Source organism: Lathamus discolor, chromosome 13 (assembly GCF_037157495.1).
Source record: "Lathamus discolor isolate bLatDis1 chromosome 13, bLatDis1.hap1, whole genome shotgun sequence".
NCBI classification, from domain to species: Eukaryota; Metazoa; Chordata; class Aves; order Psittaciformes; family Psittacidae; genus Lathamus; species Lathamus discolor.
The window spans coordinates 4628860-4656056 of record NC_088896.1 but is presented as its reverse complement, the minus strand read 5'-3'; the positions used below and the strand labels follow the sequence as shown (position 1 = coordinate 4656056).

The 27197-nt window shown below is 37.8% G+C and overlaps 2 protein-coding genes across 2 annotated transcripts in view; one reads left to right on the top strand and one right to left on the bottom strand.

Moving 5' to 3' along the window:
• The window catches only part of TBCD (tubulin folding cofactor D), a 123445-nt gene that overhangs the window by 81400 nt on the left and 14848 nt on the right, over positions 1–27197 (bottom strand). Inside the window, exons 9-14 of the mRNA XM_065693733.1 lie at positions 20969–21014; positions 18121–18253; positions 16841–16983; positions 16010–16070; positions 15393–15467; positions 12375–12469 (exon numbers count right to left, since the gene is read on the bottom strand). Coding sequence (XP_065549805.1) covers positions 12375–12469; positions 15393–15467; positions 16010–16070; positions 16841–16983; positions 18121–18253; positions 20969–21014 — 553 coding nt within the window. The remainder of the gene's footprint in view (positions 1–12374; positions 12470–15392; positions 15468–16009; positions 16071–16840; positions 16984–18120; positions 18254–20968; positions 21015–27197) is intronic.
• ZNF750 (zinc finger protein 750) lies at positions 982–9615 on the top strand. The gene is made up of 3 exons (XM_065693529.1): positions 982–1068; positions 5849–7486; positions 7913–9615. The coding sequence occupies exons 2-3, from the start codon at positions 6060–6062 to the stop codon at positions 8628–8630; spliced, it is 2145 nt and encodes a 714-aa protein (XP_065549601.1). The 5' UTR covers positions 982–1068; positions 5849–6059; the 3' UTR covers positions 8631–9615.

Here is a 27197-nt window from a genome sequence, read left to right as displayed (position 1 = left end):
TCATCCAGCTGAACTGAACAGTTCTTAATAGAAACTTTAACATCTCAGCAGCATCAGAACTGATAGCCAACCCCCCTTTGCTTTTATATACAGCAACAGGAATAGTTTTTAGAGAAAGAACTATCAGAATATTTTCCTTTTAGCAGCCCGTATGCAGAAGGTTATTATTTCACCACACAATTCAGCAATGTCACGAGGCAAATCCACTAATAAATATGTCACTTATAAATTCTAACTGAAAAGCAACTAAAAGCAAGTATTAGCACTAATCAGTGGATGATCGGTTGTCCTTCTCCTTTCACCACTGAATGTCACAGCTCCCAAGTAAACATGTAGACATGATAATCGATTTCTTACTGGGGTGACTCCTTCCCAGTTACAGGATCTGTACATTTGACTGTTGATTATAGGCAAGCTTTGGCAGGTTCCTGTGGCAAGCAAGCTTGGAGTTAGTTCAGTCCCGCCTTCAGAAAGGAGACTCATGAAGGACAAAAAGATTTAAATAAAAATGGAGAGGGGGAGGAAGAAAAAGAGAAGAATATTAAAGCTACAAAGGCATTCAACCAAAAATGTCCGTCTCCAACAAAAGAGTTAAAGTACTATTTTTAAGCTTTGCTACCCCTTCTGTACAGTCAAATTCTGCTGTTCATGAGCCACTTCCATGAAAGTGAAATATATTAAAAGCTCAGTATGTTACCTAAGCCATTTCTGACCCCACATTGCAGGCTGCTACTAAGAAGAACAGACACTACAGTTTAGAGTAAAACTTGGTTGTTGGAGGGCACAAAAGCGACAAGAGCTCTCTTCGATAGCTTAGATGCTGAGGTAATGCTGAATGAAAGCAGTGGACGCAAACAAATGAATCGTAGCTTCGGGCTGGAGTAATATCAGGTGCATCTCTACACCCCGAGGGCTCAACTCCTACACTTCTTAAGTCCCTCCCCCTGAAACAACCTCCTGCAGTTTCACTTAGAGATCAAGCAGAGAACAGGTACTTCTCTCTCAGCAGTGACAGCTCCAGCTTACCAACAGCGAGCACCTTGGAGGTTTCCAACATCTATGTAGCTGGTAAGTACATTTCTTTCGAGTATTTTTCTGTTGTTCAAATAAAGTGTGCTTGTGTTAACAGCTAAAAAAGTAAACCAGAGGTGGTCATTTTTCAGCTGTCTCAAAAGCCTGGGTTACTCCGAGCAGGTGCATTTACTGCACCAGTTTAAACTTTCAGCAGGAACTTTCAACAGGAGAGGGGAGTATTTTAGCTTGAGAGATGAACTAACTCTTGCGAGTTTTTACAATAATTAACTCTTGTTGGTGAAAAGTGTTTTAAGCACCTTTTTTCATAGAGGAAGTTGCTGTACAATACTGAAGTATGACACGAAGCTGTATTGCTTATAACTCCTGCGTTTAGTCTGCCAAATATCCTTCACACATCAGGGTCGGGTGAATCTGAAATGACTGTCTGAAAATAAGGTACTCCAGGTTTGATTTATTATTTTCTTGGGAATTAAGCACAGAAAATTGGATTAGAGTTTAGAGTTATCCTCTCTCTAATTAATTAAAAGTGTATTAAGATACTGAATTATTAATATTGACAAAGATTTTTTACTTCTTATTTATCCACACTGCCTAACCAACATATTCAGTCTGTTTCTGTGCTCGCTCACACACACGCAGACCCAGACCATGCGCACACCCACACACAAGCATGCAGCCCTCTTCGGTCCATACCTTCACCACACACTTCCCTTCTAGTCCTCACCAACCCACTCCTCTCACCCAGATTTCCTCCCAATTAACAACCAGTTGCGTTAAAATTTATCTTTTAGTTTAAAGGAACTGGAAGTTTAGAAGGGAGTGGTAGTTAATCACTGGAAAATCTCAGCTAGAATAAAACTCACAAATCTTGTTCTTGCAACACTCTAGGTAGGTGACAATGGCATGTCCTTGAGTTATGCAATAATGCCACATCACAATATTTTAATTATAGTATGTCCTTCAGAATGTTCCACCCCAGTGAGTACTCCTGGTCAGAGAGATCAACATCACCAAAAGGATACTGCAATAATAATGGAGTGTGCATGACAAACTGTTACGTAGTTTGCTAAAGCAGTGTCCTCAAAAGAAATATAATTACCATCCCTGCTTGTAATAAAAGACATTCTGAAACTTCCTCTTTGATCAACTGGGCATCTTAAACAATTTAGACTACTTAAAAACCTAAAAACCAACATGCACATATATATATATATGTACATATGTCTGTGTGTGCATGTATATGAATACATATGTGCATGTGCTTGTATACTTATACCCACGTACATTCTTGTTTATATATTTATACACACACAGGCATTCTTGTTTTCTGAACTTGTGAATATGTTAAAGGGAAGGAGGTAGCAACAACACTTTTAAAAACACAAGGAAGAAAACTTGCAGCTCTCAGTCTGAGGCTGGAAAATGCTACAGACGAGACAGCCATGAGGAGGTACAGTGGTGACAAGAACCAAAGAGCTAAGACAGCCTCAAGTTTAAGCAATATTATTTGAATGACCTGTTCTCAATAAAACCACAAAAGAAATAACACCACTATATTTCAAAACTAGAGAGATAAAATTGTAATAATATATTACTGTCTGCATTTCTAAAATCAGGTATAAGGAAATAAATTCTCAGGCTAAAAAAAAAAAAATATGTAAGAAAATGATCATCCTACTACTGAAGAATCCTTTCCCATTTTTAAAGGCTAGCACAAGTTATGCCATTCAAGAAAAACAGCCACTACTTACTGTGATTTTTCTTTCTAATACTAAATATTAATTTTGGTAGCACAAACCAGACATTGTAACATTATTTATATAAAGACAACTTGAATTGGTGGCACCTATTTTAAACCATTGATGTATTTTCCAGCTGTATGTGTGGGATCAAACTGTTTTAATTTCTTTTTTAATTATGAAATATGTACCTCTGCCAGATACTCCTGTGTTTTATTTAGATTGTAAGAGAAATTATCCTTCTCGTCTGGGCTAGGAAATATTTTATTACTGGCATTTTTAAACCATGAGAAAAAAATAAGGGATTAAAGAGTTAAAAAAGAGAAGCAGAACATTCATCTGGCTGGCACTAGCCAAAGTTTACGAATGGGTAAACACCCTCTATATAAGCTACTCATTCTACACCTCTCAAGTCAGAGCGGCAGATTCTCGAGCTCTACTGTCTGCATCAAAACAAAGGCAAAAATGACTAAAAACCCCTGTTGGAATTCTCTCTCTTGCTGTACCCATGGCAAAAGCAGCACCAATGCTCTGAATTTCTACAATTAAAAACTGCAGCAATGCATTTTCTCTTATTAAGAAACGATAGTTAATACTCTGTTGAACAGGAATAACTTGACTCAAAGTTAAATACCAAGTACAAAGTCAGGGTGGGGGGGAACAGGACACACAGGAATTTTCATTATTAAGCAAAGGAAAGCCAGCAGAACAAGAAAACCTCATTAACATCTCTTTATTATAAGAGCTGCACCTGAATGCAAATTTGGACTGTTATCATAAATGGTTCACCTAAGAATGCAATGGAGTTTTGACAACAGTATCTTTTTTTTCATGAATAATTAGTACAAGTACTTCCAAGCAGATATAAAGAACAACAGGTACAAACCGACTTGACCGAGCCCATTACAAACTGTCCACGTTAGTTATACATCATTAGCCAAAAATAAATGCAACAAGCACACTTAAGGGAGTGAAAAAAGAGCAGCTCCGGCTCTGGACCTCCCCTCCTCCACCTCAATATTTTAATTTATTTTTATTTTTAAAGTATTAATCTTTCAAAGGAATCCTGGCTATCATTTTTTTTAATATTTTTTAAAGACTATATGGACTCTTAATTCATCCAACCACCTTAACCAGATTCCAAGACTTTACCATGTTGCTCAATAATTCAAGGTTTTTTCATTGTTATGGTATCGGTATCGAACTCAAATAACTAAAAAAGCTTTCCTAAAACCTGAAAAATAAGTTACTTCTCTACACATTCCTTTTTCTTTAGGCTATAGCACATTTAATCATTTCTTAATTTGAAGAAAAAGCTTGATTGCTTTTTCTACTTTCAGAACAGCTTTGCAATTTTCAGGGTGCCTTCACAGTCACTATTTTAACAAAATTAATATTTCTATGACATCAGAAACAACATTTAATACAAGTTGCTAGAATTACTATACCTGATGAAACAAGCAGCAATTCTGTAGCTTTGCCTTCAGTTTTCATAATGTGTTGCATGTCATTTTCTATTAAATAATCTGACTTAAGAAATGCAAAACTACTCCACTTTTAACTCAAATCTCACAGCATGTAATTACCAGGAATTCTTTTCATAAACTTTGTATTTTCATACTACTACTAATTCATACTTCTATGTAAAAAACTTTCTTTTAATAAAAAAATAAAAAATATCAAGCTATCTAGTCACTCTTACAATTAGTATTCCTGTAGTTTCGGGTAACACAATAGATACAGTACGTGGTTTTGCAACAGTCATCATTTTGATAATGATGCTTATAGTTCATGATGAAATCATCAGTTTTTAGATCTCTGCCATAACACATCCTATAAAATCATGAGAACTTGACTCTCAGAGTTTCTCACGCCTTCAGAATCAGTGAACATAATGGAACAAGCTGATACAAGCCCTCCTGACTTATCTACTGAGCAAATCATTAGGCTGCGTAAAGTATCCACAACCTTAGTTTTTCTGAAGAAAGGCAGATACCTCATTCCCCTATAAATCAATTACTGTCAGACTTTTTTTACTTGAATTACTACGCTTGTGTCTGTGTTAAGTATATGCAGTATGTAAGGTGCTACGCAGCAGAGGAATGCGAAATGTGTTTATCAAGCAGAAGATTCCATTAGTCAGATATTGCAGTACTCATTTCTCTTAATTGAATTAGGAAGAGGAAGAAAATTGGTGTGGTTTTATCCTTCGAGAGATTGGCCACTTTTGAGGTATCCATTGAGATTAGGCTGTTAGGAAATGCCATGACAAGTAAAAGAGGGGGTTGGTCACTCTCTTAAAGAGCCAAGTCAGCTACTACCCATGTGCAACCAATCCTCTCCACCCTCCTCCTTGAGCCAAAGCCGGAAATTCCCTCTGCTCTCTCCCCAACCGGCCCGACTGGCTTGCCCCATATCCAGCTGCTGCCAGGACCTGCCTCTTCTCATTCTGCCCACCTCCACTTCTCTCTCAACAGCTCCACCTAGATTTCTACTTTCATCTTCTGAATAAATGTTCCTTCAGTTTTCAAAGAAAACCCCTCCAAGCTGGGAGCAGTGGCAGGTGCTGAGCACTGCTGAAAACTAGGCCACCTCTGGGACTGTGCTGAGGTGTGGAAGGATGTCAAAGTTTAATGAGTGTCTGTCTCAAGTCTGGCATCTAGCACTTTGCATAGAATCATACAATGGTTTGGGTTGGAACGAATCTTTAAAAGTTCATCCAGTTTCAACCCCCTGCCATGGGACACCTTCCAGTAGAGCAGGCTGCTCCAAGCCTCGTCCAGTCTGGCCTTGAACACTGCCAGGATGCCAGGGATGGGGAATTTGGGGGAGGGGAAGAGTTGTCCCTTTTTCTATTTGTTTGTTTAGGTTTTTTGCCTGTTTTGTGGGGTTGGTTTTGTTTTGGTTGGTTAGGGTGTTGCACTTTCTTTTTTGTTAAAAAAAAAAAAAAAAAAAAAAAGAAAAAAAAAAGGCCACAACACACCATATGTGATATGAGGGGGAATCCAGGTAGAAGAAGGTATTACTTTGTATTTACTTCCAATGTTCCACTAATTTTAAACTTTATGTTACAGTTCCTGCACTACCAGTCGCAGAAGTATTGGCTTCCGGCACCCCGTCTTCCCTGAGACACCACAGGAGTTGGCTTCCTCTTTTCACCTGGGAAGAAGGATTCTAGAAACCAGAAAAACTGGAAACATCAAGAGGCTAGAACTGTGGCGAGCTAACCACAAGAAAGTTTTTCTAAAGAACCATTACATTTAATTGTTTCAAGCAGAGAACAAAATGAGTCTTCTCAAAGAACGCAAACCAAAGAAGCCTCACTACATCCCGAGACCACCAGGAAAGCCATTTAAGTACAAGTGCTTCCAGTGTCCCTTCACTTGCAATGAGAAATCCCATCTTTTTAACCATATGAAGTATGGCCTCTGCAAAAACTCAATTACTTTAGTATCAGAGCAGGATCGTGTTATCAAGTGTCCGAAGACCAGTTCCTTGGAGCCTAAACAGATAAATCAGCTTGAATCTACAGTCAAACCAACTTCTTCTAAAGCTGTCACAAATGGACTGGCAAACCTCGATTCAAAGCCTCAATATCCTTTTCCGAAAGAAGATGCCAAGGAAAATGTTGAATTACAAAACCAGGTAACAAACACAGCAATACAAGGACAAAAGCCTGCGATTCAGAAGGAATTAACCCCTGCCAGTACTACAGCAGAAAGCGCTATCAGCATGCAGCCCCTTTTGGACAGCATTGGCAGGCCCTCGGCTTTTGTTCCTGTAGGAGAACACAGAGATAGTAAAGGCCCGGAAACCAGTGATGTATCTGAAATCATATCACTCTCTAACAAAAATTCACCTTTTCACACTAAGTCTGCATTTCATGCACCAAGTCACCCATGGAAAGCAGGTTCTCCTTTTCTCCCAGAGTTTCCACATAAAGTTGCTCCTCCAAAAGGCTTTGGTTCCATTTCCCCTTATATGCAACCGATGATTCCTGAGTACTCGCCCCATTTTTATGAGCATAGGCTGGCTATCTACACACCATACTTGCTTCCAGGTAATTCAGAGTGTGAAAGCTCAGCTCTGTCTGTCTATGGCACACAAGATCAAAGACACTTTCTTCCACACCCAGGACCACTTCCAAAGCCCATAAATCCATCAGCATATGAACACTATCGATTGTTCCAACAATATCATTCCACTCCTCCGATACCATATGGATTTTGTAGGCCAACAGATCCTGCATTTTACAGATTTTCACACGTAGCTGGCATTAACAGAGATCAAAATTCTCATCTAATGGAAGAAACTACTTTACTATATCCAGCTTCTTTAAGCCCATCGCAACAATACCCTCTAAATTCACACAAAAAACAAGCAGATTATGAAAAAGAAATGACATTATTGCATGCCAAAAGTAATTCCAAAGATGACCAGAATGAAAGAGAGAACGCCAAAATGAGCCCTCTTGCAGGAAGTGCAGCCACAGGCTCCCCTGGCAGACCTAGCCCAACCAACTTCACTCAGACAAGCCATGTATGCGAAGGCTTGTTTGACCTCTCTAACAAGTCATCTTCCACATCGCTTGGCAAGTACGACCAACCAGAAGAAAACCTCACAGCTTTCCGACCTGTGAGGAAAAGCACTGATCAACCAACTCTACTTCAAAGTGTGCAGACACAGCAAGAGAGAGGAGATTCACCTACCAGGTAAAATAATAAAAATCACTTTGCAAATCCTTGTCAGATTTACACACAAGGGACACACAAACATAGATGCAAACATTTCATGCAATGCCCCTGAAGTATATTTAAATTCAAGCCATTGAGGTAATATGTTTTATATTGACAGTGCAAAACACAGTACAGCTCCCAGGTGCTATAGTGAGCAGACCACTCATTCTCCCTAAGTGTATCAGGTATTTCCCATACGATTACTATGCATGTGTTTGTGTATTTCAGGGAATTACCTGCATCCAATGATGTGTACGGTGCAAGGGACTTGGGGGTGTTAAAGGAGAAACAGCAAAATTATCAGACTTCCAGCCCAGATTGTTTTCTTCCTGGCCCCTTCCTCAGCCCCAATTTAAAAGAGTAACTGATAGTGAATTCTCTTTTTCTCCTCATTTCTTTCAGCATTAATGTCACTGATGAAGATTCACATGCACAGAACGAATGCCAGAACAATGAAGGCTCACTGTCCAACACAGAGGAAGACACAGGGGTAGCTCCCCTTAATCTTTCCAAAAAGGCTGATGCAAACACAGGACCTACTAATGAGCATACATACAAAAGCACATCCAAAACAGAAAGTCACAGCTTTCTGGAATTGCAAGACATGCCTCTGAACCTCTCAGTAAAAGATTCCTGTAACACAGTAAGCCTGAAAACGTCATTCCACAGTCCACCTCATGATAATGGTGCTGCTACTTCTCCAAGCAATGAAAAGGAAACCTCCAGAGCAGAAGCATGTAGCCCCAAGAACCCTACCAACAGTGCCTGTGACAAATCTTTCGCAGCTCACCGTAATGAAGCTCAAGACTTAAGAATAATTGACAGCTGTGATGAACAGAAACAAACAGCAGCTGTAGCTCTCTGTCAGCTAGCTGCATACAGCCCAGGCAAAGTTAGACTGGACAATGAAGGGCAAAGTCCTCAGGACAGTAATGCTTCTTGTACAGAAGCTCCTCTTAATTCTTCTGATACTCAGGATACTCAGTGCAATCAAAAAGTAAAAGGACAAAAAAGGACAAATCAAAAAGAATCAGCAAAATCACAGCAAGGCACTAAAAGAGTAAGGCCAAATGACTGTAGCAGAGTCTTCACTTTAAGGAAGAGAACAAGAGTATCTTAATATTTCACTTTCCAATGAGTCATAGGAGCTAGTTACCAGCAACATTTAATTTCTACAAACCACCTCTTACTGGGTTTGGTTCCATGACAAAATACATTCAATCACTCCCATGTAAATAATGTTCATAATTTTATATTAATATTTTTAAGTAACAGAACCTTCCCTTGTATAAGCTCAGATTTTGATGAGTGAATTTTTGCATTCATTACTAAAGCCAAAGTACATCAGATGAATCTTTAAGGGGTTTTGCAATTGTATTAATGTAAAATAAATTTTACAGCTTCTTTTCTTAAAAGATGTTTAAGCTCTAGAAATAATACTGTTCAATAACATACTGTTATAGTCTTTTTCAGGCTGAATTTCATTTAATGGGGTTGGTTTTTTTGTCTCTTTTTCTTTGAAAAACTTTTTATGTCATGGTGCAGTAGTTTAAATAAGCTTAAGATTAAACCTGGCTATTTAGAATTTACTGTAAAAACTGGTTTGTGTATGAATGCATTTTCTCATTATGCCACAACACAGAACACCAGACCAAATTTCACTACTCAGAGGCAGACACCAGTTTAAACAAACTGGTCCAAACCTTGCATAAGCAAGCTTTGCTGATGTCGCCTAGAAAAAGATTTAAGTTCAACCAAGGAAAGCCTGCACCAATCTAACAAACACAGTTTATGTTCATCTTTAACTGAGCTGCTCTGAAAACACTACTGAAAAGTTGAAGATCTAAACAATTTAGGTGCCTCAACTTCCTCTGAGGTTAGACAGACACTGGGCAACTTTCAAACTCCAAGCCTAAAAGGTTATTTATATAATTTATTTCACCTGAGGCAAACTCTTTCTGGTGAAGGTCTTATTTCCATGTACATGTATCTCTAATTATCAGTCTCAGTGTGCTTCTACGTACATCCTAAAACTATTTTCTGCTTCTATACCTGTGTATATAAACTTGCAATTTTTCAAATAAATCTGTGAGCTGTACTTCAAACACATGGCACGTCATTAATGAGCACAAATACATTCACTGCACCATCTGTAACACGTACCTTGAAGAAAAATTAGCGAAGAAATTGCTAAATTTTCAATTTACAAGTAGAATTTGGCATGGAATATCAACTCTACAAAAGGAGCTTCCTTCAGTGAAGCAGGTTCATTCTGCACATTAATTCAGCTGTACTTTAGCTCCGTATGACAAACCTCAGAATTCCCTCTGCCTTAAAGCTGCTGTCCAGCTTATCAAAGCTTCTACGAAAGCTTAACCAAACCCAGGCTGTTTCACTGCATACACACTCCTGTAAATTTGCATAGTATGAATTATCAGTCTAAGAAAAACATACCCAGGCTTATTCCCTCAAAACTATGGGTATGTGTTTCTTATGATTCATTATTCAGATAAGAAACTGCCTCACCTGCCAAAACACTACAAGTAGGTTTAAACCATGTCAGGAAGCTGAGCTGTATTCAATGCAGAGTTCCCAGAGTATTTGTTTTTCTTAATTTTTTGTGCTATGGTGGTTTGAGCTACCAGCTTATCCCAAGCATTGTAGGAAGTCTCCCATCAAACAGGAAATTACAGGGGTTAAGTTTCTGAGCTAAGAAACAAGAAAAGAATAACAACATTGATGTTTTACTTTCATCTTTCATAGAGGAAAGCTTTTCCTAGAGCATTAAAAGACAAGAATATCAACCCGAGATAACAGAAAAAGTCTGATTACCTCAAATTACAACCAAAAGGCAGTAAGAAAGTGTGATGTATGAAGCTGTCCGTAGTAGGAGATAAAGCAAGGAGAAAGAACCTTTTTCTAGGCAAAAAAAAAAAAAGCGCCAATTAATAAAAGGGCTATTAAAGCAAAAGGGAAAAAAGGGAAAAGGAATCATGTCAAGTGTGCATGGCTATTCTGCAGCCCATCTGCCAAATGATAATAAAGGTTTGACTCTGATGAAGATACAACATTATTTGTCATTACCAGTTATATTCTTCATTAGCTGCATCCCATTTTATGTCCAAGTCTTTCCAAATTCTATCCTATAAATTCAGACTATCCTGTTTTACTCATTGTTTGCAGTATCGTACCTTTTTGTGTCTGTATAACTCATTCCTGAGTATCAGAAAACCAAAGGAGTTGCAGCTCAGCCAAGATAATCTCTGACTAGGTTTCTTACACATCTTCTTAGGCAATGATTGTTGGAATTCTTAGCCCTATTTAATTAGGAAACTTGCAGTTTATGTAAAATCATTTTTCTTTAGACCTTTATGCCTATCTCTTTCCCAGAAAGGCCTTGCTGCCATGGTTGCATTCCCTCCTATCTCAGCTTTCAATTCTTCCACACCAGTATTAAATAGAAGGATACTAATACTACACCATTGTTAATATATTAATACACCAATATTGAAGTATCACAGCAGTAATAGAAGGCTACATCTTGTGCACTCTCACAAATTAAAAATTTGCATATAAATCCATGTATATTAAAAATGACCTTCTAAGGCAGGAATATATTTTCATTGCATCTCTGTAGAAAAAGAAGGGTGTGCAGGATACAACCGTCATCCCCATTCTATAAATACAAAAAAATCAACCTAAAAAGTGAAGAGAGATGGCTTCAAAGCACAGCTCAATTTACTGGCAGAGCCAGGAGTCAGTCATGTCATCTGTAGTCCTACACAACATCCAACTTGCACAGAATGTCCACTTTAGATTTAAACAATTCTATTACAGGAGGCTATTCCAATTCCTTGATAGAATAGAGGGTTTCTTTTTAACTGTTTCATCTTTATCATACAAGGGCAAAAGTAACTGGAAAAGGAAAATGAACGGACAGCTAGTTGTTCAAAAATTATGACATGCAAACCACATACTGTCTTGGACATGAACTCATTCCATGGAGACAGAATAACAAACTGTATTAAATACCGTATTTTATAGTTCCCTCTACAACAAGTCAACAGATCTTCAGAATACAAATGATCTGGCAACCTGACTTACCAGGATGAAACACCAGTTTTGACCCATTTTTGAAAATTAGAGTTCAACCTTTGTTGTCAAAACAGGACCACCCAATGAGATCAGAACCATCTAGCCCAAAATACTGTTGTAAAAGTGCCTAACAGCAGATGCGCACTGCTAAATTATGCTTTTGTCATTTCAACTCTATCAAAAATTGACCAAAATCACCAAATAGAAAACTACTACTTCCACATTAACATCTCTATACTTCAATATATGTTGACAGATACAGAACACACAAAGAAACAACTCCTCTGCCCTGTTATTTCTCTTTCCATCCTGGTATTTCAAAAAAACATTAACGTTCATGTATAAATTAGGCTAAATTGGCCTCTGAAATTTATTCAGAAACACACAGCATAAGTTACTAACTTTAAAGTGCAAGTTAGTCATCCATTAGTTAATATAGTCTGCTTAAATAATGACACTGACACAGTATATAGACATGCGGTATCATTTTTATACAACTGTACAGAGAAATATGGGACTGAGGAAGAAAGAAGAAAACCCCAAGAAACTAATTTCATTTTGCAAAGAAAAATTTATTAAGCATATAAAGGCACACCCAAGACAATGCTTTTGCAGAAGTACCTTAAATATCCCCATAGGCGTATTTCTCTACTCTAGAATTCAAAACTACAGTCAGTAGTAAATGAGCAAATTCCAGTCTAGTGCCACACATTCAATGTCTAATACTATAGATTGTTAACGCATGAACTTACATTCAGCAACAACTCACCATCTGAAATTCGGGAAGGGAGTAACAATCCTCTTCTGCCTAATTCAGCCAGAGCCAGGCATCCACCGTGCCATGCATTGTCTGTTTCCTGGAAACTAATTTTAGAACAAAGACAAGTTTTTGTTACGACCCTTTTCAGATTTCATTTTTCATGATCAATTCCTAACATTTTAAAAGACACGTAACCCATATCGGCATTGTGATATAAATCCTGTTAGACTTCTAAAACATGAGGTTGCACATACTTTCCTATTTTGTGCAATATAAATACTGCTATAAACATTATCAAATAAGCAAAGCCCCCATTTACCAGTAGAAATGGAATGTCAATAGAGAAGAGTACAATACCTGGAAATCATCCAGAAAAGGAAAATAACTTTCTAGTACTTTGGCAAAACACACAGATTTACAGAACATTCCCAAAATAACTAAGTGCCACAGTCTTTAACTAGCCAGAGAGGTTCAGGTGACAGTTTCCAATAAACACTTTGTATGAGCTTATGCAGTGAGCAAACTGGTGCTTATCCACCTTTAAAAAACATCAACCAAACCAGAGCAACCTGTAAATTCCCAAAATGGTACACAATTCCTGGTGGACTGTCAGATAAAGGAGTGAAAGGGAAAAGGCTGCACGCTGCACAACTAGACACGCAAAAAGCTCATTTTGTATTAAACCCGGAATAGGAATCTGAGAATAAAATGTTGAACACACAAACTAGGCCATATCAAAGCTTCAGCTCCACCAGCATCCTGTCTCTGACATGGACCTATGGCAGATGCTTAGCCAAAGATGAAGCACAAAGGATCATTCCCTTATTAGCCTCCTCCTCGCTTTGGCAACCTGTATAGAGACTTCCCAAGCCAGAGGTTGCAGCCAGAATGTCATATTTAATAACCTCTGCCGGGTCCCTCTTCCATTAATTCGTATAATCCCTTTTTGAACTCCGTTTACACTTTTGGCTTCCATAACATCCTGTGGCAATGACTTCCACAGTTTAATTATAATTGCCTGAAAATGTACTTCCTGATGCTACCCAGTTCTCACTTTACGAGGAAGAGTGAAAATTACAATTACTCACTTTCCCTCTTTCTATCACATTTATAATTTTATGTATCCCCACTATATCCCTGTCCTTCTTCATTCCACTTGGAAGAATCCCCATCAGTTAAATTACTTTTCAGTGATTCAGTTTTGTTATCTTTTCTTCTCCTATAATACCCAACGTTCCCTTTGTCTTCTTTTTTCTGACAGCTGCTGAGCATTCCTCTGACATTTTGACAGAAGTATCAGTGTTTTCAAGATCTCTTTCCTACATAGTGATAACTGGTTTACAACTAAGCTGCCTCCTTCCCTAAGCGCATTAGTCTGCACTCATCAGATATTGTATTTCACGTCATTTACTGTCTAGTTACTTAACAGGCTTATATCATCAATTGATTTCCTCACACCATTGTTCACCTTTTTCCAGGATCCTTATGGGTATGTTGGACAGCATAAGGAATCATCCAGACCCCTACATGATTGTGCTGATTGTCTCACTAAATTGTGAAAAATAATTACTTATTTCTTCCTTGTTTGTCTTTTAATCTATCTATGTTTCAGAAATCCTTTCTTCTCATCCCAAGAGATACAACAAACTGCCTCTGATGAGCAACTGATTTTGATTTTGGTCTCTAGATATTTAGTGTAAAGAGTACAGAAGAGATTCCCTTTGTCCTTGTCTACGTTTGTTCCCAGGTGTTTCTGAAGAAAGCAGGTCACTCAATTACTAGTTGGATTACTCACCCCTACAACTTGAAAAACAAGGAAAGAAAACACAGTGAGTACAGGTCTTTGAAGCTCCAGGGATACTTGACATCAGCAGCACCTCTTAAATTAATCACAGTAGCACAGTGGAAGTATCAGCAAGGCAGATACTTTCCTTGCAAGTTTTTAAGACTTTATACTTTTGTGTTTTTAATGTGTTATCCTTTGAGCTGCTATTTCTAATTTGTACTCACAACCAGAATGAGAGGATTTTTTTAAAACATCTGAGTGACAAACTGAACACTAACAGTATTTTCTGCCAATAAATTCTTTTTATTAACCTACTCTAAAACAGTAAGTCAGATCTTAAAGCTCAAGCACTCAATGCAGACCTGATGAGCAATTTGATAGGGAAAAAAAAAGTATATAGTACTTGTTTAATACTTTAGTCCTTCACATGCTTTATATGGGTGTGGAAACAAGACACCCAACAACAAAGCACATCAAAAGAACATCCTAGCAGCTATAGATGAAGCCCTTAGTGACATGGTTTATTGGCGGACTTGGCAGTGCTGGGGTAAAGGTTGAACTTTATAATCTTAAAGGTCTTTTCCAACCTAGCTGATTCTATGATTTTATATGTGATCAAACCAAAGCTTCAGCTAGCCCAAAAACATCTCTGACACATTACACGCCTTAAGTCCAGTATATGAACAAGCATGTTGCAACACTCTCTGCAGTAACAAGTCTTTACAGTTTAGCTATATGTTCTGTGAATAAGCACCATCTTTTCTTTATTCCAAACCTGCCACCTTATACTGTACGGCAATCATTTCCATGACACTCAGGATTTCACAAACCTTCATTATACCCCATTTACCCATCACTTTTCCTACATGTTTTAGCCTCTCCTCACATAAAGATTTTGAATACCATTTCCAGTTCTACTATGTTTCTAAAGATGCATTCAACACTCAAGACATGAGCACACCAGGAATTTTTAAAGCAACAAGTTAGTGAGTATTTTTTATTCTCCCAAAGTTCAAATTCAGTCCTTCCACATTTCGTTAGAATGGGGTCAAGAGGAAGGATTAGGAATAACTTCTTTATTGAACATCCTCAGCACAACTGTGCCATAAAAAAAATTTTTAAATCTGGGGAAAAAGCAACAAAATTTAGGGTTTTAGATCTGCCTTTCTGTTGCTCTCGTTTCATAAGCAAAGATTATTTCATATACATGTAATGTGTGAAATAAGATTTTTTTTTTTTACCTAAAACAGTCCAACAGAGACCCAATCACGTCATCTGCTAATTCTTTGGGAAGTCTTCCAGTTATTCTACCAATTCTACAGAAGATAGAAAAGGGGGTGGGGGGAGAGGGAAGCAAACAGTGATTCATTATTTCTACATCAGATATACAAGTCCTATAAAAAAATCTAGCTACTGGAAGCTTACAGTAAGATTGGCTGACTTCAAAATGACAATACACTGCCTTAACACCATTACCCTACAACAACAATCTCAAACTTGAAGCAAAAGCTACACAGCAGCAAAGTTAACAGAGAAATACAGTTTTTAAAGTGGAAGAGGGAAAAAAACCCCACAACTAAACATTTTGAAGAAATGCTATTTTACACCCATCAAGTCTTACCCAGATTGTTTCTTTCCTTTTATTTATATTCTATCTGAAATTTTCCTGAAGACCAGCACAAATTCATACCAGACAAACTTACAGACATGGCTTTGTAACATCAGCTGTGCTAAAGCCATTTGAAGTAACTGGGAATATTGACAATACACACAAATTATCAATCTTGGATTACACCAGACTGTATTTCTATGTTGTTTACTGTAGATTATTAGTTTAGAGTAACCATAAGAAACCTACCCTTTTGCTGCAGACCACCTGACAATAGTGTCTTTGTCTTTCAGTCCAACCAACAATTGCTCTGCAGATAATTTATTTTAAACAAAACAGATTATTCTCATTTAACAATAGAAAGATTAAAACTTCCAAAATTAATTTTCCTCTTAACATAAATGCCTCTTAGTTTATATAAACATACTTCTATATACCTCTGTTTTTCACACCAGGATGATTTGAAATCAAAGAAACAAGAAAAGATGTCAAAATCATTTTCTAAAAGAGAATTTGGTTTGAAATTTCAGGTACTGTGGAAGATGCAGAATGGAGCTCATGGTGCTTTTTCCAGTGGTTCATTAGATTATTCAGTTATAAAAGCCTTCTAATGCAATTTTTGCCGATTACAGTACATCCACCACCAAGCTCACAGAGCACCTGCTGTATGAGCACACACTAATAAAAAATGCTGTTCCTTTGTTACTAAGACATCTCAAAAACGTCAGCCATAATTCTTTAGCTTTCATTTAACACAACTTTTTGTTTTTCACTATGTATTTTAAGTCATCCTTCCATCTGTGAAAGGTTCAAGTTATCTCTTTCATACTGTATTTCAGTAAACCCATGCCCCAACCCCACAACAAATGCTGCAGTATTGAGTTTCTGTTTGAGATGCTGAAATCCAAATCATTTGAAAAAATGTAGTATATTTTAGTCACTTGCATAGACTTAAAATTTTACAATCTAATTTTTCACTTTAGCACAGTTACCCACATGACTTTCTTAACACTAAGATTGTTTTTCAATATATGTTTAATTTGCAGGCATTAGAGTAATTTTTATTCTGTTTTTACACACCTACAACATTTTCAATCTCTCCTGGAATGTCATATTCCTCTTCATCATCAGCTTCATTAGCAGCAACTGCTGTCATTTGACTCTGCACAACTGAACCCTGAGACTGCAGATTGGCAGCTAGAGATCGACAGCCACGCTGGTATCTGCACAAGGAACGGACACATTAATTGATTTGTCTCACTGAAGTTCCAACTGAAATAGATGCATCCTTTCAGAAAGCCTGCTGATCAAGTTGCTACACCTCCCATTGTACAGTTCTCCGGTTAGTAAGTGGTTGCTTTAAAGTATCCCACTCTCCTGCCCCTCCTCCTGACCCAGTTGTCTCTTTTCCAAAGTAAGAAGAGCTAGACTATTTAAATGTCTCTCCCTTTCCTGTTTCAGTATAACCTATTTTCCACTGCTGACAATAAAGAGAGGCAAAATTCCCATGCCATGAAAACCTCTCCAAAACTTAAAATATTAATAAAATCAACTTATTAAAAATTGGCTCTTAAATGTTAAAGCAAGCTTAGTACTTTCTGACCAAGCTATACTCGGATATGTAGCCCATGGTGTAGATACATTCTTAGAAGAGATATGCTTTACATATTTAACTGACTTTTTGCCATTGGGCACGGTACACTCTCCACCTAAAGGAGAATTTTCTATGCCTAAGGACGTTCTCAAAAGTTGGTAAAAGAAACACAATAAAAATAGTCACCAAGGGAGCCTGCAATTTGAAAATATCAGTGCGAGAAATCTAGAAAAGAGTTTGCCCTCTGGCAATAAGTAAAACCAGACACCAAAACCTGACTAATATGCAAAACCAAAGTGGGATTGCAAGCCACTTTTCCCCTGTGAACCTCCTATCGAATCAGGGTAGAACTATGTAATGGAAAAAGTTATGTTCACTCTTACAAAATTGTACTAAATCAACTTCAGTAACAAAGGTCACTTTCTTCCCATCTAAACCAAGTTATGCATTATATAGGAACAGGCTTCTGCTTGTGTAACATGCAACATGAGAAGTGAAAAGATTTGGCCTGTCCCAGCACTAGTTTACTACACCAAAACGGAAAAAAAAAAAATTACAGGAAACTAAATACAGTGGAAGAAATCTACTTTTTCCAAATAGTGCAAATGAAGAAGTTAATTCCCAAGTAACACGGGGATTCTTCCTTTCTCTTTTAGGGGAAGTTATGAGGACAGGGCAGTGCCAAATTCATGTATTTAGGTATTCCTTGGCTTTTTGAGCGCTTTTCGATTTCATTTTTTTAAAACTGTTTCAGCTTTAAACTGACCTCCACTTTGCTACTTTTGGTTTCACAAACGTCAGTCCAAGTCTCTGAACAAGTTTCATCCCTAGCTTGCGAAGAACCATCTGATTACTTTCTGACAGCTTGCAGTTATCAAGGCATTCAAGTACAGTAGCAGCTGTAAAAGAAAACAAACATGCTATAAAAACTGAAAAAATCTCAGTAAGAACATCAGTTTTGTAAAGTTTTGAAAGTTCCTGAGAATATTTAGATTTCTAAAGGTATTACTAAGATGCAAATGCCTTATTACCTACTTTGTAGTAGCTCTGACACTGGTCAAATAGTGGTAATACTCTTCACCTACCAAACAGGAAGGATTGCTTTAAGCATTAATTTTGACTATGAAAATTATAATGAAGCTAGATTCCTAGAGTATTTATGCCTCTACTTCTCACTGGAAGTGACATGTTCCAGCATCTTTCAGGGTTTAAGAATTGCCAGCAGTGTAACAGAACCAGGAGTCAGAAAATCTAATTCACTCACTCTGCAGCCAGTTTCAAGACTAGGAAAGTCCTCATTTATTCCTATTCCTTTTCCTCATGTATTATTTTCAGGCAGCACCAACTTAACTCCTCTGGCACAGGAATTTTTATGACAATGAATGCCCATAACCATTTAGACATGAGAAATACTGTGTATGTGTAAACAGCAACAAAACCTTTCATTTGGGCACATCAAAGGTAATGAAATTATTTGTCCAGCAAAGTAAAAAAAAAAAAACAGAGACGAAAGGAGAATCCTGGATTAATGAATATAAAATTCCAGGATTCAGAATTCATATGGAACAGATTCCTGTTACAAATAAAACAGTCCTCCTGCATTTTCAACCCAAAACAATTAATGATTGTTTTGAAGGCTGATCATTAGTTAATAGAGACCAATAGCTTGGGCTCAGAAGGACAGCCATTGTTGCTATAAGCACCGCAAATATGGATGCGCACTGGCAAAATACTCTGCAACCTCTTACTTGAGTCTTGGAGCAGAGTTTTCAAAATACTCCAAGATCAAAGACATACCAATTGTTCCAAAGTCTAAGAAAATGTAGGATGTGACTTAAAAATCTCCTCGGATTTTAAAAAGGCTTATAATTTATCCTGACATACTAAAATGCTAATAGAATACACACAGACCAAAAGGTAAAGCCAGTAATAATGCCTACTTTGATACCTTCCAACCTGGATTTTTATGCAGTTGCAAAAGCTAGAAGCTAATGGTTTAGGAGAGAGTACAGAAACATTAATATTCACAGACAGAAAAACAATAAGAATAACAAAATATAAACCTCTTCCAAGTCCTTCCAGCTCTTGAATCACTAAAATGCAGACCCATGCAAATTACTTCAGGACTAGTGCTTATATTTCAATAAAGTTCTATGTCGCAAAAGATTTTGAACAGTATATTCCTTTGTCATTTATCTGGCTTTTCCTATTTGATCCTAAGAGCTGTTAAAACCTGTTATAATTGAAAATCTTCGATACTTTTTGTCTCTCACATTTTCTTATTCCAAACAGTTTCTGCCTGAATATCTGCTTCTTAGTAATGAGCATTCTACTTTTTCTATGATGCATTTATTCACTGGCATGCCCCTGATTTTTCTCTTATTACTAGACTTGTAACTATTTAATATTCTATGTGCCGTAGGCCAAAACATCTAATTTTACCAGCCGCATTAGTGCTGTGAGCCAAATATCTTTTTTTCCATATTGATTATAATTTTTGTGTTGTATAGTTTGCATCTTTTAAATTACATAATTTTGTATTATACCATATTTTATTTAGCCTGTTTATTATTCTGCTTATCTGTCAGTCCTATTGTTAAGCTTCCACAGTGCTGTCTGCTATTTCTATGCGATGACATTCCTCAATACTTTCTGTTTGTTTCTGATGAGCACATATGTCATTCCATTCTGTTTGTCTTACTACCTTATCTCCACGTTTAGTAAGATCTCAGGTATTTTGTATGGAAGCATCTGCATCTCTGACATAGTAACTGGGAGAAGGGAACTGCTTCCCCCACAAGACCTATGAAGTTTCTTCTCTGAAATCAAAATTCCATTGAGTGAAATCACAAGTAGCATTCTAAAGCGAGTTTACATCATTGCCTGATTCCTGTGAATAGCACAAACCCTACTTTCTGGTGCTTTGATAAGCTTCCCAAAACTTACAAGCTCTTTTTTAGTGTTCTGTTGTTAGCCATCACCTTTCCCTACCTCTCTTTACTGCTATCAATAAAAAACAAGCTAGCATTTTGTAGGCAGCTCTGACCATATTCCAGGACATGAAATGTAACTCCAACGTGCAGCTACACTGTTCAGAAACTTCTGTGCTCTCCTTCTGGGTACCTATCTAGTCCTAATTGCATTCACCATAATCTTTCTCTGGAATCACTACGTGATTCTAGCTGGGTCCCATACACAGCTGGTTCTTTAAACCTGGGTTTTCTGAAATCCTGCGCTTATGTTGAAACTCAAAGATCTTCTGCAAAATTTCCAGCAGCTCTGTGTATAAAACCAATTTATATTCTAATGAATTTTGAAACATATTTTCCACCTCTTATAGTCTGTATGTTCTGTGATCAGCTCTGTATTATAGCAATTGGTCAATCCCAAATTCTTTGATGAGCTGGTCCAACATAACATTCGCACTGTCTTCTGCTCCTTCCTCAGTGTCATCCTTTCCCCCCGCCCCTATTTTGCATAGTCCACAACTTCCCTGTTGACTCCACTCTTTACAGCGCCCCTTGCTATCAGTTTAATCTTTCTTTCCTTTTTTTTTTTTTTTTTTTTTTAATTGGAATGGCTTAAAACAAGGAATCAGGATATTACAAACTTACCATATGGTAAACAATCTTCTCTTTTGGCATGTTTAAATAACTGTGCCTACAATTAAAATAAGGAAAACAAACATGAGAATACAGAGATCCTAAAACACATTATATCAAACATATAGTTCTAAAATACTTCATGCTTTTGAAATAATCAGTAGTGGTTACTAATTTAAATAGCATAAAAGGGAAAGAGTCTCAAGGAGCAGTTTTACTCCTTTGTAAGTCAAGGATACTGCAGCTCAGCCTTCCCCTCCCATCCACACAGTCATGTAGGCAAGCCACCTCAGGGAGCAGAGCTGGCCAAAAAAACTCTAAAGACAGAATGAAAAAGGATAAAAAATGAGAGAGGAAAAAAAAAAGGGGGAGGAAGCCACTAATTTTCAGCCAGCTCAGGCTTTCTGAACCATCCAGCTTGGTGCTTGGTCACACAAGCTCAGTGCAGGTGCAACCACAGCACCTATTATCTCAAGCAGCTCATGTTGCTTTGAACCTCTAAAAAGTGAAGCAGAATTTGCAGAACATGAATACAAGCAGAAGAACCAGGGGAACTCTAGGTCTTGTTTGGGACTTCCTGGCACTGAACATCTCCAAACTGAATACGCCTTGGTGATGATTTATTAGAGAAGCCAGCACACAGAACACACCAAGTTTTTGGTCACCGCATGAGAGGTGAACACATACAAGTGAGGGTAGTTAACAGCAGCAACCACACAGTGACAAGCAGGACACAGTCCAGACTAAACTGCTGAGTATTTTATCCTGTTTCCCCAACAGCTTTTGAGAACTCCATGTTAAACTAAACAAACCCAGCTACAGAAATTTGACTGCAAGCCTGCTACAAACATACCTCCAACAACCTTGAATTCCTGCGCTGAAGGATTTATAGAAGAGCAAAAAGCTTCTATAATAATTTTATATAATTAAATACCCCAGAAATATTAAGCCCCAGAACTACAGCGAGACAAATGGACTATTAACACCAGACAAAAACATGTTAAACGTTGAAAGTTTCCTCAGCTCACCTAGTATACATCAAAAAACTCTGTTCAGTCACTTCTTTTTCCTTGTGTTGTCATTAACCAAAAGAAAAACCCTTTACAATAAATATGCCTAGGAGTTAAACGAGAACAGACTTACCTTAAAAATATGTACTTTCTCACACATACCAAACACACACATGCCTCCTGTACTGCAGGTGTGGTTAAGAGCAACAAAGGCAATAAAAACACCTTCAGGCTATGTACCCATTCTAGTTTGTTTTGTTACTAAACTGCATTTTGGGATCCTAAATTAGCACTTCTGATCAGCTCTGCTGCAAGCTATATAGGGGAATTTGATAATACAGATTGAATTTTTTAAGATTTTTAATGGTTTTACAAGTAACTAAGCAACTGTAAGGCATCCATTAACAACTGACATTTACAAAGGAGTAATGCTACAGAACTACCTCAGGCCCAGAAGAACAGCTATCAGAAACAAATGCTAACATGAGTGGTAAAAATATGGCACAGCTTTTTTCAATACACCATACCAGTATCCAAACAAAAACCCTATTTTCCAACTAACTTACAACAAAGCTCTGCTTGTGTTAAAAACCCTGAAGAAAAGATGACAGACACTATACAAATCCTTGGTATAACCAGCAAATGTAGAGTGCCTCTAAAATTTTTCCACCTCTCTGCTAAAACATGCAGAAACTTATTTCTTCATCACTTGGTTCCTGTGTTCGGCTTTAAAAACCTATCAGATGGTTTCTTCACAAGGTTAGCAACTTGGTAGCAGATGCCAGGAGATCCTGCAGCATTTCTGCAGCACCTTATCTTCACAATTATCCTCTTTTCTCTAGAAAAGTCCAGTTAAGAGCAAAGAGTGCCTTTAAAGCACACACAGACTGCCTCCAAATTATTAGGATTACAGTCAAGCATACTCAAAACAGTATAATTCCTGAAGTAGTAATAATGCAGAGAAAAAGCTTTTTAATACAGCCTTGTGAATACTCCTAGGGGAATGCATCTGGATGTCTATGCTTACACTTCATAGAATCACAGAATGGTTTGGGTTGGAAGGGACCTTAAAGATCACTTATTTCCAACCCCCTGCCTGATACTGAAGAATTTTTCCTAAAATCTCATCTCAATCTCCTCTCTGTCAGTTTAAAGCCATTCCCCTTGTCCTGTCCCTTGTCCAAAGCCCCTCTCCAGGTTTCCTATGCTGCTCTAAGGTCTCCCCTTAAGGAGCCTTCTCTTCTCCAGGCTGACCCAGCCCAGCTCTCTCAGCCTGGCTCCAGAGCAGAGCTGCTCCAGCCCTCCTTCACTTCTCAGCACACTCTCTAGGAGCTCCTTCAAAGGTGGAACAGAATCCTGAGAATATCTACACACTTTCAGTCCTACATAGTTCCCGAATTCTGGCATCTCCCTATGAGCTTCTCTATGGATTTTCACATCCTTAAGGCCAACTTTGAATTCAGCTCTTGACTCCTCAGGAAAAACAGAACTTGAAGCACCTCAAGCAAGATGTGGGAAGAAGTTAACCAACATCCAAGCAGGAAATGAGAAAAGTCTTCAAATATTGTACCGGTTTTTAATGTTCTTCTAAAAAAATACCCAAAAAGGAAGAAAACAGCTTCACAAACCTCTGCCTCAATTTAGAACAGTGAACTTGACAGATTCCATCTCACAAACATTTATGTTATTTTCTAACAGAAAGGTGAAGCATATATTGTTTCCCTACAACAGTTTGACAATAAACCTAAGTAACAATCTATTTTTATATGTAATATTCAAAACAGAACATCTAGTCTCAAGCAAAAACTTGCAAGGACTTCTAATATACTTTCAGATGTTGAAATCATCACAGCAACTCTTCAGATATGGAACACAGCAGGAAATCCAGTGTCTGGGTTTTGTTCTGATTGTAGAAATGTCAAGAAAAGAAGTTTTCATTACTCCTTTATGAGTCAAAGTATGCAAAAGCATTCCCAAGTCCAAATTTCCCAAACTTTTGAGCTTAGCATGTATGTTTTCTAGGGGAAATAAAAGAGCACTTTAACTGATGCCAGTCTTTGGGGAAGGGGTTATGTATTTTCTTCCAGCATGCACTACAGTAGGTCAAAGGTACTGTCTCAGAAAAATCCTGCAAACCTACAGTTTACAAGGACTATACTGAAAATAAAAGTACATGCTGCAGGAACAGCAAACATTAACAGAAACACACAGAAAAAAGGAGAGATCAGCATTACTGTATCCAGTTTAAACTTCCTGCCTTGAAGGAAGAAAAACATCCAAGGCACACCATTTCAGAAAATCTGATACAAACAAAGTAATTAATAAGCTTGGTTTGCCACCTGCATAGACATTTCAGTGTCAGCAACTGACAATACTCAAAGTAAGGAGCCTGTCTATTGGAGTATCCAGGCAATCAAAGTTACGCCATGGCCTCTTCACTTTAATGAGGACATACAGCATACACCAACTTACCCAACCTGTTGAACTGTTGAAAAGTATGTGACTCCCTCTCTTATAAATAATTAAGCCACCTACAAATTAGAGAAAATCAGTGGTGTGCAAGCAATGACGACTGTCAAGTCTGGTTTTGCTTTAGAAATAGCATGGTGCAAGGAAAACAAAGGCTAGTTTCTTAGTAATCCAGGAGAAACACACCACACCTTCCAATTGTCTGCATAACCCACTTCAGGCCCGACCTCCATGAGCTATATCAATCAGGATCATCTCCAGGACATGTTCCCCAAGCTATACAAATCACCATTAAGGGTGGCCTGGCTGTTTGGTAGCAAGTATAACTTCCTGCCAAGCAGGAGACACAACTCTGCATCTACCCTCTGGTCGTAACCAGCCAAGTCAAGGACTGGGAGGATAATTTCAGCCTCTATGGGAAGAGAAGAAAATGATCTTTCATTACTCTGGAGCACCCCCTAGTAGTCACACAACATTCAGGTCCAGGGAAAGCTATCAGCCATCCTTGCCTTCAGGCCAGATGTGTGGAGGTAAACAAGGTGAGGGAGGCCATGCTGTCAGAATAATAAATTCACTTGAAAGTAGAGAATATTTCATGCATTATATGTGCAGCTAATGGCAAAATAGATTAGTTCAAGCCCTTATTCTTACTGTCTTCAACACAGTAAAATATTACTCCTTCTGTAAGTCACACGTGTTTGTCAGGGCATCAACATGGTGCTTAAGCTGACAAACTTCAACACAGAGCCCAGCTAAACAGGTGGCAAAAGGAGCTAAGTTTTCTTAAGATTTTAGTTATTTACCAGTTGAGAGCCTGAAAAGTTTAGAGTAACATAGAGAGCTAACAGAATCCTTCCTTTCTACTTTAGCAAGACTAAAACCACAGATTTTAAATACTTAGAAGTAAAAAAAAGAAGAGACAGCTAAAACCAGCAATAGAGCCTAACAGGAAAAGAAAGAGTCTTAGGATAACAGAGCTCCTAAGCCTTGAACTAACTACAGTACTTCTGGTGAAAAGAAAAACAGAAGTATCAGACAAAGCCCCATTAGAATACTCAGTGCCATTCAGAGAGGAGACTCAGTGCTTCCAGAAAGGGGTCAGAGCCCTGGGTATCAGCAGACACAAGAATTTTCCTCTTCTCCTTACATCACCATTGCTTGTTGTAAACCTTTATCACCAACACACTAAGCAACGACACCTTCTGAAAAAAAAAAAAAAAAAAAAAAAAAAAAAAAACCCAAAAAAACACAACGCCAACAGACAATCCTAACATCACTAATTCTTTGAGAATGCCAAAAATATAGAGACTTGGGAAACATTCTATTTAGAAACAGTCTATTTTTGTGCCTCTGGGTCCGAAAGAATAGAGTTAGAGAGTTCTTTCTTCCCTGGAGCAAAATTTACATAAGCATGTAGCTATTGCTAAATAACTTTTGCATTAGAGACAGCTCAGGGAAATGCCCTGTTCTTAAGACTCTCGAGTTTCATCAGATCACTGTGTAGGGCGTTTTATTTTTTTTAATTATTACTCACACTTGTATACTGAATCACTTATAAAACAAATAAGGTTTAATAAGTTTCAATGCCCAAGGCTACCTCAACATGATGACATCTCTGTCACGCAAGAACTGGGAGTGCTGCACCCTGCAGCAATAACTAAAAAGCTGTTTGATATAATGGTAGGTTTAAAAGCAAACCTCCAGACCAAGAGAATTTAAAATGCAGATTCTTGAAACAGGTTAGAAGTTTCCTTCAAGTAAACAAATGTTATTAAAAAAATAATAAAAACTGAGTCATATTAATCCAACATTTAGAATCCCCCCAATACACAAATCCAACATCAATAATCCTTCAAATGCACCAAGTGTCTAAACACAAAAGTGGATTTAATTCAATACCGAACTGAATTCAATACTACAATAGTTTCAACTAATGAGAGCAGTTTTAAAACCTAAGTCTGAAATGTTATAAGCAAAGACTCATGTTTGTACACACCTGCTGTGAAATGATAGATTACTGACAACAGGTGGAAAGAGAAAAAAAGGAAAAAGCACTGGTGGAATTAAAATATGTAATGCAGGCTGCGTGTTCCAACAGGAACCCTGAAACAGTAGTACTTGTTCTACACATAATGCTGAGTTAGATTAAACAGTAGCATACCTAATCACCAAGACTTAAGGCCACAAAGAGGCAGATCAAAGTGCAGCAACATCGAACTACTCACTGCGTACCTAACTTGCAGTTTCAGTTCATTGAAATGCAAGAGTTTCGTGTCTTTTTAAAACAGTTCTGCCATGCCAATCGCTTTATAAGCTATTTCCTACATGCAGGTCATAAGCAACATAATACCATAATCCAACTGAAATCCACCCAGTCAGGGGCAGCCCTAAATTGATCTGATGGACAGAAAGACTTGTTGTTCCCACCCTGGTGGGTTACATTCCCGAAACCTGTCATCCCGAAACCTGCCTTGCTGTACTGACCAGAAACTGGAAAGTGGTCTTTTTTCCCCCTGCTTGCTCAGAAAAAAAATGCCCAGGCAACTACAGTTTGACTCTTTAAGTAATAAATTGCTGGAGGAATCAAAGGGCAAAGAACTTTGAAGCTTGTTGACACAAGTTTTAGATGTCCCTCACGAGGATGTGTTCTGCTTCACACACTTGGCAATTACTTACTATGTTTCTGTACAGACTGTCAGAATCTTGTCTAAGAGAAAAGGTTCACTTGTTTTAAAAATTCCTTTTATTTTCAGCTATTTTTG

Bases quoted from the DNA above. Each gene is read 5' to 3' on its own strand.
- ZNF750 (XM_065693529.1), top strand. From the start codon at position 6,060: ATGAGTCTTCTCAAAGAACGCAAACCAAAGAAGCCTCACTACATCCCG. The intron at 7,487-7,912 runs GTAAAATAATAA...CATTTCTTTCAG, and splicing joins AGAGGAGATTCACCTACCAG to CATTAATGTCACTGATGAAG.